Genomic DNA, 13,612 nt, shown 5'->3' on the forward strand with positions numbered 1-13,612 from the left:
CCCACCTGAATTAAGGCCTGCTGCTCATTTTCTAAAGTTTCATAAATCCTCCTCGCGAACACTTGTCTGATTTAAGGCGACGACAGACGCGGTTCCCCTGGCGCACTCCGACTTGGATCTGTCCCCCCGGCTGAGTCAGCTATCCCGTCTGCTCGCCACTGCGGGGCGTCTGGGCGCTGGAGCGGCGCCCTGAACCCCCCTTCAGTCTGTTCCCCGCAACAGGCTGCCCTGTCACATCTACCCGGAGCCTCTGCATGGACATCATCTCTCAGCATTACGCCATCACAAGGAGGCACCAGCAGCAGCACCCTCCGCCTGTCTTTCTTCATAGACCTGTGGGATATATGTGACCTTTGTGGAATCAGACATTAAATGTGAACAAAAAATCGTTTTGGTAACTTGATTTTAAATCATTTTAAATTATGTTTTTTTTTAATCTTTGCACTTTTGCGTCACTTTTATTTTTATTTAAAAAATGTAAATCTATTTAAATTTATATATTATGTATTTTTTATTTCTTGTATTGCATATCTGCATCCTTTATTGTGTTTTATATTTTATTGCTCTGTAAAGCACTACGGATTGGACAGTTGAATAAAATGTGATAAAGCTGCCTTGTCTAGAAATCTTTAAGTTAGCGGAACAGCGCAATTGCTACGTTTTCTATATTTCTGTCTTGAATATTACCATAGGATAATTTAATGTTATAATAAAATAAAAATAATTAGGCTTTGTTAATGTACACTCAGCCATCTCCCCAGTTATTAATTTTAAAAAAACATACATTTGAATTGAGTTCAATTGAACTGAGAGTAACTGGAGTCCATGGTCTTCTTTGCTCCGCCGCGTCCGTTTGCATGTAATTAAATAGCACCGTGCGCTTATCTGCTCGGATCTGACAGTAGAGTTAAAAGCGATCCCTGTCCTGCGCACCTCCTCTCCCAGTCCCCTTCCAGCTCTACCTCTCCGTAATTGAATTAGCTCGGTTTTAGGCGGGGGAGGGGCTTTGCTTTGTTCGAGCGACGCCCATTCAAATAATTTCAAACCAATGGGACTATCCCCTGCGCCGCCGTAACCAAACCCACTCTCTCAGTCGGCGTCTGGAGCTGCCTGCTTCTGCCCTCACCTTCCCGCGTGTCCCGGCGTCTTAAAACCCCAAACACAAGAAAGAGGAAGACTACACAGGGCGCACATGGGAGATTTTTTTTCAAAACCTGCACGTCGCACGATGGCTTATATATGAGGAGGACACTTTGGGATGCGGACATAAACACGCCACGGAAGGAAGCGCATGAGAAAACACAACGTTGTCCGTCCTCTCTCCGCCACCGAAAAGGACTCCTCCCCACCTCGGCCGTGACACCTCCGGTAAAACGCCGAGAAAGGATATTTTTTAAGCGGGAGACGGAAGTCAAACGCCGCCGCTCATCTGCCAGTGACTGACTGTATGGCTTTAAAAAGTTGCCTGGAGAACATGGACATCTGACGTGCGCCACACGGCGTCATTGGACACATTGAACCTCTCTCTCTCTTTCCCCCCATAACATCTTGGACTGACTAATCCCCCTGCGCTTTGGGTTTGGAGTAAGAAGAAGTGTTCAGCAGTTGTCATTTGTCCTGACACAGGCTACATCCAGTAGCTCCCTGCAGAAAGGGGGGACGTTACTAGAAGACACTGCCTGTTGTGCTGCGCATTTGCTGCTGATCTCACTGTTTGTGCATTAGTGGGAGAAATATTTTGTCAGCCCACAACGGATTTGTCAGAGCTGACATCCTGCATGACATAAAACCCGTGATTCATCTGGACCCTCGACCTGCAGCAGAAAGACAACACAGTGACGCGTCCGTTTTTGTATAACTTTAAATTCCCGTCTGCCTGAACAAGTGTCATCTCCAGTGTCCCCCTCGAATGCGCACATCCTCGCTATTCCCTTTTCTATGTTGTACGCATTTCTACTTGTTTGGCATTCGCAAACTGCGCCAGCAACACGCGGCCACATGTGAACGAGACTCATCACCTGTCCCGGTTGAAGCGCCCGTACAACTCGACTGACTGACCGACACTGAAGAGGAATACGTGCCCGAAGTTTCGCTGTAGTGATGCTGCAAATGGAAATGGTCCTCTTCGTCTGCCTGGTGCTGTTGATGTGTGTATTTAGCCAGGAGCCCAGTTCCAAAGTGGTGGCCGACCGCTACGCCGTCTTCTGGAACCGGACCAACGCCAAGTAAGTGGCCTCACACACCGGACAGTTTTTTTTTTTTTTTGCAGCGGAGAGTCGGCGGTGTTCCGTCTCTCCTCGCATCTGCATGAACCGCGGGGTTCGCAGGTTTGCTGGACCACATCGGTGTTTATTCTCCGCAGTGAGGGCAGTGAGCCAGTAGCTGTAGGTACAGGCTTTAGCTGAGGATGGGAACAAGAGTATTAAAAGGTTGTCTTATTTTCAATACGTAACTGCTCGTTAACAGCGCGTCTCTCGAGGAAACTGTACATTAAAACCGTGCGTAATAAGGCCTGAGCGTAACATTCGTCGTCTACTGTTGCACCCGCTGTCAGTATTGTCCAGATAGGGAAATTCGCCTTTCATTGTGAGTTATTCTAGTTGTATACACAGGTTCAGAGCTGTAAGAGGCTATAAAACCATCGTGTGTTGTTTTTCGGTCCGGCGGACTCAGACTGTGTATTTACACGACCCCACTGGACCCATTTGCACCAGTATCTAACTAGTCTCAACCAGGCTAAACGCAAACAATCAGCACAAATCCACCAAGTTCATTAAACGGGGCCATTCATTTACTCAGTTCACACTGCGAATAGGTTCGTTGCTCTGTTGAAGAAAACTTAACTTGCAGGCCAAACGTCTAAGAGCTGTGCAGTGAGAATTAAAAGCAGCTCCTGCGTTCAGTGTGTTTACTGTGTGAGGCTTCAACACTAACTAGCGACACTTAATGTAGGCAATTAGAACACAAATATCAGTTTTTTAAAACGCCTCTTTCAGCAAATTCAGTACAGTGCAATTTTATGGACGCACAGCGGTCTCAGCACACCCAAAAGTACATAACGCAGTTCTTCATGAATATTAGAAAGACGCCAGTGGCAGACATAAAATGAGTAACTCGTCTTTGAGTAGTTAAGACACTAGACTGGAGCCACAATGGCATATTATGGTGATTTATTTATTTTTTACTATTAATTAATCTTTAAAATAGTTCTTGAATCACTTTTTCTGTACGGAAATGTTTCCTTGAACAATACTGTATTAATTTTAGTTGAGTTCAGGAGCAACTGCACAGCTTTTTTGCAGTTTAATAATGTTTGCTCATTGAAATTTGGAGCAAACTATTAAAACATAAAAAAAATAAATAAGTAAATAAAAAAATGAAATGAAATTTGGAATACTGCAAAGTTTTACAAATCAAGTAATGGATTTGATAAAAAATTAAACTCTAAATAATGCAAATAAATTCAGGATTATAAAACCAGTGTAGCGTCATTGTTGAAACTGTGGAAGGCTCTTTATTCCATTAAGTGTAGTGTGGAAACCAGGAACTTTCCCATTTAAAACTTTTGAAAAGTTTTACCCTGTGTGACAGTGTGCTGCCTACTCAATGTAAAATGGACACAATTGAAACATCAAATATTTTTTCTCAAATTTTTACCTATTAGTGAGCAGGAAAGGCTGCTCATTAACAAGGGGCACAAGTAATATCCTACCCTAATGTCTCAAAATAAAAATACTCAGACAGTTAATTCATATATTGTTAAATGCTTTGGGAATAAAAGTGTGCTTTTCGCTTTTAATTAATATTAATAATAGCACATGTGCTTTTGACATTAGACTTAGCTTTGTTAATAGTGAAGTGAGGATTTTATGTGCTACAGTGGGCCACAAGAGAGAATGTAGGCAAAGTTAAAATAAAAGTTCTCAGATGTGCTGCAGTGCTCGAATCAAACTCCTCTCGGCTCGGACAGGCTCCAGTCAAGCTCAGTGTTGAGAGTACATGTTTGTCGAGACAGCGTTTCCCACTAAAGGTCCCTTATGGAGTCAGACTGTACAGCCTTGTCCCCGGCTTATTAAGTCTAAACACTGCTGGTGGAGTTTACAGAGATCTTTCACTCAACTGCCAAGGGCACTTAGTATTTGTTGAATAAAATCCACAGCTTAGCCTCCAAGTGCACACAAAGCCATTAATAGCACATGCTGAATTTGTTGCACAACTATTTATATTCAGTTTGAAGTTTCGGAAAACATGATTTATTGCTTGAAGCAATTAGTGGTCAGGGGTACAAACGGAGGGCTGACTGTAAGCCCTCTCCTGAAGTTGGGGCCAGTCTAGCGGGGTGCGTAGATTCTCGGCCTGATATACCGTAGACCATGACTGTTGTGGTCTGGGTCTTTACTCCGACTTACCCTGGCTGTTTATTTGTGGAGCGCTTTCTTCAACAGAGGCAAACACAATTCTGAGTTGAAGCTAGATTCCTGCTGTTGATAGACATACTTTCATTAGAAAGTGCTTTTTTTTTCAGCAAAAAAGTTTTGACTTGACTGGCCGCTCAACTTGATATCTTCCAGATGTGCTGACAAGTTTTCTCACTTTCAGTGAAAGCAAAAAAGTGTTGTTGAAAAAAAAGGGAAATTTAAGTAAATCTGTTAATCTCAGATCTGACACAGTAACGCTGAAACAGAGAGGGGAGAAAACAAGAACTCTGTGATCCCTTTGGCTGCATGCATGTTGTGTCTTTGACGCTCTTTGTGTCCCAAAGTCAAATCTGAGAAATAGATAGCTTCCTGAGCCTGATCCGTTTCTGAAGCCTTGACTTGCCTGAGGAAAGGAAACAGGTTTTCACAGAGGCTGTAACGCTGCTAACACCAGTCACTCCGTTCTACTTACTCTAAATAGAGTTTGTTTGACTCTCACCCCTGTAGGCCTGAGGCAGGAAGTCAGAAAGGTAATGCAACAGCAGGGAGGAGATGGGAGAGAGGGACAGATAGCAAACTTGTCTTATTGATAACTTGGTTAATAAATATTGAGTCCCTTTCTTCGTTCATTACTGTAGAGCGCTGGTGTGGCACTGCACCGTAACTTGTGACACGTCTGCCTTTGTTCTGAGGCTTCACAGTCACGCTGAAAGTTTGTCTGCCTCAAAAATTTACTGTTTGAAAGCCCCACGCGCAAAAACAGGCACATATGTTACTTTATAATAGCAATCAGAAATAATGTTAGCAGGTGCCTTAAAAAGATGTTTTTTCTTCAAGTTTGACTCTCTCTTTGCATTCTTTCTTATTGGTGTGTGAACAGTCGCTCAGGGCTCATTTTACTACCTCCAGAAAAAGCCATTTGTCGCCATTCATTTTTGCACTGTATGAAACTGCCGCTTGAAAATTGCCCCAGCTAGATAATCCATCACACTAAAGCTGTAGTTTGAATTTGGTTTTGTCATAAAATCTGTTTTGTTTTGAAATCGTTGTGCTCAAGTTGGATGGTTCACATCAGCGTGTGCAATACGTTACAGTCTGCTTACTGACTTAATCACATGAGATGAAAATACCAACTAAAAACTGTTTTAACTTACACTTTGCCAAGCAAATCTCCTACAATAAATTTAGAGTTTAAACTTAAAAAAAATGTATTTAAAAAGTGGCTAAAAGAAAGCTAAAAATTATAAATGTCTAATTAAATGTGGCATGTATTGCAAACTGATGGTAGATAGAGTGAACTAGACATAGATATGAAAAAAATAAATGAAAGGGCCAGAGACTCAAGGAGTCACTCCTGCTGTTGTTTGAGTGGATGGTAGACAAAACATATGAATATAGACACGTTTACAGCAGAGTCTGTCAGGAGTATTTATGTGGAATTACAGATAAGGACTGTTTGTATATGAAATGGAAACTTTTGTTGACAAAAATGTTTTTGCAGTTTAGAATTTTCTTCTATTTGGTTTTCCAGCAGTCAGAATTATAAGCAATTGGTAGATTAGTGTGGAATTTTACATTGGTTTGGTGTCTCGCAATTTGCGTCAGTGGTGCTATGATTCTTTCTGCTTGGTGTTTGTGTTGTTGGCGATTTGGATTCAGGGCTGAGGGGATTTCCATGGTGTCGTGTTGGCTTTAGTCCACTGTTGTGTATCGCTGCTCTAGCATGAGACCAAAAACTTGCGAACTGTTAATTTTTTTCTGAATAACACATTTATCTCCTCTTTTGTTCCCTTTAACACACTTTTATGTTATGTTTATTTATTTCTTTATTTTTTAACTTTTGAGCATTTTGCCAATCAAAAGTTATTTTGAAATACACTTGGGTGAAGTGTTGAAGCTCTTTCGGTCATTAGAGAGTTCCTTCAGTTTGAAATAACTTAAAATACAGGCACATTTCACTGTCTGGATTCTGCCCTCTGCTATCTCGCTGACTGTCTTTGCTTGTGAGTATTTATTCTAATGAGGGGACAGCCAGTGGCTCTAATGATGTCTCAGCTGTAATGCTGAGGAGACGGCCGTTCCCTTCCTTTCTCCCCCTCTGCCCTTTCTTCTTCCCAATATCCCTTCTCGCCTTTCTCCCGTGTTACCTCTCGGCGCTCTCCCCGTCTTTTTCTCCTTCCCTCCCTCCCTCCCTTTCTCTCCCTCCTTCTCTCTCCGTCTGTCTCCTTGCCGGGCACAGAAAATGAATGAATACAATTAGATATTTCGGGAGTCCCTCCACGGTTGATGGTGGAGAAAGACGCACAGAGGTCAGGCACACTCTGAGAGGAGCTCAGGGAGAGGTCACACACACACGGCGAGGAATAACGAAGCAGAAAGTTGGCCTGTGAATGACAAACTAGTAACTAGAACTCTCCTTGAAGTGTAGGCTGTTATTGACATTAACAGTTTGATGCGGTTGTGGTCATGCAATTTGCTCAAGGTGATTTGTATTTCGATGCATAATTTGTAGCTCAACAAACAGCCTGGAACGCATTTTTGAACGTAGCTGTAACTGGAAGCCATACGTAAAGTAGTGGTGTCGCTGGTATCAAAGGCAACTTTCCTTTGTTGCAGTCGTGCCTGGCTCGTCTTTGTGCATGTGAATTTTTTTTCGTGTTAGAGCGTGTGCGCGTGTGCAATGTAGCAAATGAGCCACAAGGTCATATAGGGCTTGTTTCCTCTCCCTCAGACTCATAGATACCAGAATAATTACGTCTTTCTCCCCTGGACTTCTCATTACCTGTCACAGACCAGTGGGACATGAATAAGCGTCTTGTCAATCTGTTCTTGTGTGTATGTGTGTGTGTGTGCGTGCTCGCTTGTGCTTGTGCGCAACTGCTGACTGTACATTAACAAAGGCAAGCATGCATGGAGGTGGAAAGTTAGACCATATACCCATCTGTCTCCAAAAGATGTGAAAATGATATATTTTAGTGTTAACTTTTATTTTTAATTCCAATTCTAAAAATGAGTAATTTTTAAAATCAAGTTTATATCGCTTTTGATTGCCAAAGTTTTTGACCCTTTGCTAGTGTTTCCTGCCCCCCTTATCATTTTTCTACTGACTTGCTTTAAGCTGTGTTTTACTCTCTCCTCTGCTGTGGCTCTCTCCCTCTGTCTCTCCGTCTGAGGGCTGATTAGTTCTTGTTAATGACCCCTTGCTCTGTCATTCTTTCATGCCTGTGGCATTGGCAAGCACGAGCACCGGCCGAGCTGCGGGGACAGGCGAGTGCACGGGAGACACAAAGAGGAGCGGGGACGAGGCTGTAGAAAAATAAACACAGGAACCTGACGGAAAACCAGCAAAACTGTAATGACGGCGCTGTGCGATGTTATACTTCTATTAGGTTTTAAATGGCACTCTGTGTTTTCTCACCAGACCTGTAAATGCACTTTCCATTTAAATTAGATTTTTTTCTATTAACTAGAAAATGAGCCCAGCAGGCAGTAGTCAATGCTTAGTCAATGTGCTTGGCAGAGCAGCTGTTCTTCAGCGCGCGGTGGAAGAGGGGGAGGACTGTTGGCCGTGACCCTTGTGGAGGTGCTATGCGGCGGACAGAAGCAGCCCTGTCGCAGGGGGTGCCTGGTGGTCAGGCTGTAGTCTGGGATATGCTAATCCTACTGAAATAAAGGCAGCCTACAACTAGGAAAAAAAGAGATATTGCCAACATGTATTATTTTTTATTGAATTTTTAAAAATGCATTTTTATTTGATTATTGTTGATTTATTTATATTTATACAAATTATTTTTGCAAAAATATATTTTTTAAGGTAGGTAGTTTTTTAGTTTGCCTTCGTCAAAAAATACAATAAAACATTTTTCTAAAATACGCCTTGCACTTCCTTTGGAACAATTGATACCCTTTTTTGACCTTAATTTTGTTGATTTATTTGTCCAAACAGAAATCCTGTGTTTGCTTATGATAAGATAAATATTACTCATAGCCCAACCAAGGTTAAAAGTTTTGCACGGGTACTAAGAGTCTTAAAAATTCCACATTCAATTTAAATGTTTGGTTATCCACCAAAAACGGAATGGATCTGCGATTATACTGACAGAAATGGACAATATTGAATGGCAGCTTTACTTCAGTTGCACATGTTTCCCTCCCTTGCCTGGGGAACCAGATTTTAATGTCTAGGTTTTTGTTTTCAGAGAAATCACTCCAAGGTCAGATGGAGTGCTGAAACGCTGCTATCAGCTGGGCGATCTGTCTTTTAGCCCTCATGCAAGCCGTGGCTTTCAGGGGAACGCTCCGTATAGCTGTACTTGGAAACAATAAAGTATTAACCAGCTTATGCAATGCCCACATGCAAGACTTATATTCTGCCATGACAATGATAAAAATAATGTTTCCATTTTTTGCTCGTTGGTTGTTCCTAGTTTGTTTATTCAGCGGTTAATTTCTCTCTCTGTCTCTACTCTCACTGTATCAGCTTCGCTCAAAATATCAAAGTTATGGAAAGTTTTTTCCCCCTCAACTGTTTCTTTATTTCCTCTAAAGTTACTTTGTGCAGCTGTGGGAACAGATCTGGCACTCTAAAGTTGTATTTTCCTGTGAACATCTGAGTAGATTTGTAGTTGATATGAACACAGTAGACAAAGAGAGAAAAAATATTTTTCTGTCTGGTTTATCGGCTCCCATATCAGAAAAGCTTATGTTTCATTTTAAGACCAAAAAGGAGCGATTAACAGGAATACAGGACGGCTGCAGGTCCAATAAGGGTCACTCCGCCTGTCTAGGAATCTCGCTATCGTGCATTTTAAGTCCTCGTTCGTGGCTGAAAATGGCGCTACCATATCCTTCTTCACCTCCTCTGCTCTCCTCTGTAAGATGGAGGCTCAAAAGCAGCTGTTACTGTAGTAACGCTTGGCTGATCTATCATCCCTGACCAGAAAGGGGCGCTACTGAGAGAGCTCTGATACCCTCCTGTGCCCTCTGCTCACAGCCCAAAGCATTTCAAGTGTACATTTGGAGTGAAGGCTACATACATTTTGCTTGATTTAAACCAGCTCCTTCTGCTTTGCTTGATTTGACCTCGTTAAACTCATTTACTGTCAAAGTCAAATTATATTTACAGGAACTACACCAGTATGTAAAGGCCAAAACGACTGATGGGTTTCAAAAAAAAAAATTCTCTTACTGTCACTATTCAACTGGAAAATGTGACGGGAACGATTGAGACTGTTCACTTTTTGCCAGACACATTTTCCACAGATAATTCCTTTCATGGTAGGCTGGCTTCGGACCTTACACTGCCGTTTTCCTTATTTAACTTGGGGGGCTGCGGGGGAGTGACTGGATGTTTTTCTAGCTGGGCAGCAGTGTGGAGAATAGATCCCAGAAGAGAACACATCTCCAACTCGTGAATAAAGACCTAATTGACGGGTTGTAGCCAGTTGTAAATGACTCATGAGGTAATTCGTCTTTGCAGACAGACTGAGAAACACACTGAGGGACTGTACAATTGTGTGGTCTGCGTTCCCTTTGGATTTGAGATCCACTTGGTTCATTTTCAAACTTTCATATCCACAAATAGAATTTTTATAAGTCATAAAGTTCTTCTTCTTAGTCAGAAATGGCATTATCACCTCCTAACATGTATGTAGCAAGCATCCATAGATGGTTTTGCATGTTTTTGTTTGACGTTCCTTTGTTTGCATTGGCAAAGTCACAGAAAGGTGAAAGAACTAATTGATTCGCTGGCCTTGTTTTTAATACGAACGCCTCTTTGTAAAGCTCCCACTGCTGCTACAATTTCCCACTGACATAAATGTAAATAAACAAACAATGTTGCTTTCACTTTGTTCAGTCTACCATCCTGGCGAGACGTGCCAATAATAAGCTAGCTGCATTAGCCTGTTTGAATTGACAGTAGAGAAAAAATACTAGCAGCCAATGCCCCCCCCCTCAACGCTGGGCCGTGAGACTGAAAGGCGGCCATTGTTCTGCTCCCCTCTGTCCACTCCACATAGCCAGGGCTGAAAGTAATGCATGCGCTTTAAACGGAGCAAGGAGGAAAAAAAAAGAGAAGGGAGGGCAAAGGAGAGGAGTGAGGGAGAATGGTGTGAATGGCTCTGGGAGTGCACAGCTGAAGTTGTAGTACGCTTTCGGACAGAAAAAGGGAGGAGAGGAGGAGTATAATGCGAGCGCCAGACACGAGGGGAGAGGCATGTAGTAGCCAGGAGTTACACAGAGTGTGGAGAAGAAAAGGTGGCAGTTTCCCTCGTTTCCAGCTTATCCATCCTCACTCATCTGCCTCCCTCCACGCCATCCACCTCCCCCTCCTTGTCTGTCCTTGCCAGGGTTTAAAGATGCATGTGGCTCTCTCTGTCTCCCTGGTGGCGACGGTGGTTGGTTGGTTCTCCAGGGGACAGACTCCGGGTCGTCACCCCGAGGAGGTGTCGTCTTTGCGGTCCGGGTTTAGTGACACTGGGGCTATTTTTTACAGAGACAGGATTAAACCCGCTCAGGTTTAGACCCCTGCTTTGTTTCCTGTGACACTGAAGACTCCCACACACGGGGGCTGTGTTTACTTGGGGGTTAGTGCTGTGGCGCTAAAGTTGCATCCCGGTCTTAACTACTGTGACACATTGCACACTGTGCCCTTGAAAGTGCATTTTCCACTGAAATGCATGTATCACAGTCGGAAAGCCGGGATGTGTGCACAATGTAGCCGTTTAATGGAGGGTTTCATTCCAAAATGCTATATATCTGCTGCGGAGACAAATTGGTGCAATAAGAATGAGCTGTTTTTGTCCTCAGCAGTAGATCCACTTTGCAAGCCAAGGTCATAAAATGATGCGTTCTTTTCATTGTGATGAATAATGTGTATAATTATGCATGATTGTAATTCTAACAGTGGATATCTCATTTTGTTACAAATCTCTTCATGTTTGTCTTGGACTCAGCTTGTCTCTCTCGCTGCATCAGTTTGACAGCTTGGGGTCTTATAAGGCTAAGTGGGATTTTTGACCAAAAATAAAATGCAAAATATATATATATGTATATATATTTTATATCTACTATACGCAGTGGTGGGAAGTAATTAAGTATATTTGCTCACGTAATGTAATTCAGTACAATTTTGAGGTACTTAATACTTGTACTCAGTGTGAAGTAATAATACTTGGTTACAGTACTAATGAATTTTTTGGAATATATGTACTTTACTTTAGGTTTTATATTTCTGTCAACTTTAACTTTTACTCCAATATATTTCCTAAAAAAGTATACACTTTGTCCAATACATATCCCTTAAGTATTTTAATTACTTACTACAAAATAGGGAAGGAAGGGAGGACAGGAAAGACAGGGAAAAAAAGGAATGGGAGAGAAGGAAAAACTGGATTTGTTCATTAAATCCTTTAACTTAATGACCTTGCTTTTCTTCAAATATATTATTGGCTCCATTTTTAAGTTGGGGTATGTTACGAGTGTAAGAAATGTCAGAATTCTCAAAATTTGGACCGCTTGCTTTTATATTACCTGCATCTACTTGTACTTTTACTCTTTTACTCTCTTTTACTCTTTTACTCTTTTACTTTAACTCCTTTTGATAATTTATTACAGAAAATGTCAGACACTTAAAGACTTTTAGTCAAACAATATTATAGGTGAATAGGTTAAATACTTTGTTTCAGAAGAGTTTTATTATATATATATGTATTATAAAAATCTTTCAATGGGTCAGTTCTACAAAACATTAACTTTAATAATTTAAGTAAATTTTACTGTTGATACTTCCGTCCTTTTACTTAAGTGAAATCTTGAATGTCGGAATTTTGCTTGTATTTTTACACTGTGGTATGGCCACTCTTATTTAAGTAAAATATATGAGTACTTCTTCCACTGCTGACTATACTGCGTATTGAAAAAACATCTTGTCAAATTGTGAAATCAGCTGAACTGAACTTCAACGACTTCTACTTTGGCATGAAAAGCTCTTTTTTTAGATCTCCTCTCCTCGATCCAAGTCTTTTATTAGGCAACAGATGCTCGTCTGATCTGAGCTCTAAGAAGAGTCTGAAATCAAACAGATAATGAATCATGTTTAAAAATGTATAACACAGAACCGAATCTGACGTCTTCAGATGAATCTGGGTTTGATGTTAATCCGAGCAAGTGTTTTGTGTTTATGGGTTTCTGTGTTTGTGTGCCTGCATGTCCGTGCCTTTGCCTGCAACTGGTGCGCATACACACTTGTATAGTTACTCCTGTGCATGCGTAAATGTGTGTGTGCGTGCGTAGCTATCCTGAGCCGACCTCTGCATCGATGCCTGCTTTAATGAAGCAGCAGAAACAGACACCCGTTACTATAGCAGAGCGCAGCACTATTCTTGACCCAATTCTCTGAGCCTGCTCCTCTGAGAGAGCTGCTTGATAGTTTTCCCATTTTGTGAAGTTGCATTGTGTGTGTGTGTGTGTGTGTGTGTGCATGTCAGTCTTTGTTTATGTGCAGTGGTTGGTATTCCTGTGTGTAACTGTACTGTGTATTTTTTCCCCTGAAGGGAAAATGATTGATCCCCGGAATGTGTGATAAATCCCATCTTCACCCTCTCCTCTCATCCGAGCCCAGCGTTGACTGGTCTGGCTTACTCCAAACATTATCCCACATAACCAAATATGACACCCTAAAGTACATAGACCGACAGGCACACATATGTACACACACACACACACACACACACACACACACACACACACACACACACACTCTCTGATTTAGAAGGGCAGTTCATTATTTCTTTAGTGAGGTTCAAGTTGCAGGAGATGTGGTATTTATTCTGCTTGTTTATTTTCTTCTTCTAAATCAGCGAGCAGCGAGTCTCCGAGTGCAGCAGCCTTTGAACCGCGGCCTATCCCATGACTGCAGCCCGGGGTATTAACCCAGAGCCACTGAGAGGCTTAAAAAGCCATCAGCTCATTGTCCGGAGACACAAAAACCCCCTTCCTCTAAAATCCCCCCCATCCTTCTCTTCTCTTTTCCTCCTTCCCTCCTTTCTTAAGAATGCCTTGAGCTGGCCTCTGCTGGCATTCATATTAATCAGTTTTAAGGGTCTAATGAGATAAGTGAGACTTAAGGGGAGTCCCCAAAGTGGCTTAAGCCCTCCGGATAAACAGAGGTGATGAGCGCTGCCTATGGCCAC

General features: G+C 42.0%; 1 protein-coding gene across 2 annotated transcripts in view; it reads left to right on the forward strand.

Moving 5' to 3' along the window:
- The first annotated feature begins 1,064 nt into the window (after positions 1–1,064).
- efna5b (ephrin-A5b) overlaps positions 1,065–13,612 on the forward strand; it is a 109,827-nt gene continuing 97,279 nt past the window's right edge. The window contains exon 1 of one of the 2 annotated variants that reach the window (XM_042488237.2): positions 1,065–2,225. In XM_042488237.2, the coding sequence (XP_042344171.1) occupies positions 2,101–2,225 (125 nt within the window). In that variant the 5' untranslated portion in view covers positions 1,065–2,100. The remainder of the gene's footprint in view (positions 2,226–13,612) is intronic. The other variant, XM_042488236.2, reaches the window with a different exon arrangement.

This window comes from Plectropomus leopardus, chromosome 4 (assembly GCF_026936395.1).
Source record: "Plectropomus leopardus strain MGB_pleo_1.0 chromosome 4, ASM2693639v1, whole genome shotgun sequence".
Classification (NCBI taxonomy): Eukaryota; Metazoa; Chordata; class Actinopteri; order Perciformes; family Serranidae; genus Plectropomus; species Plectropomus leopardus.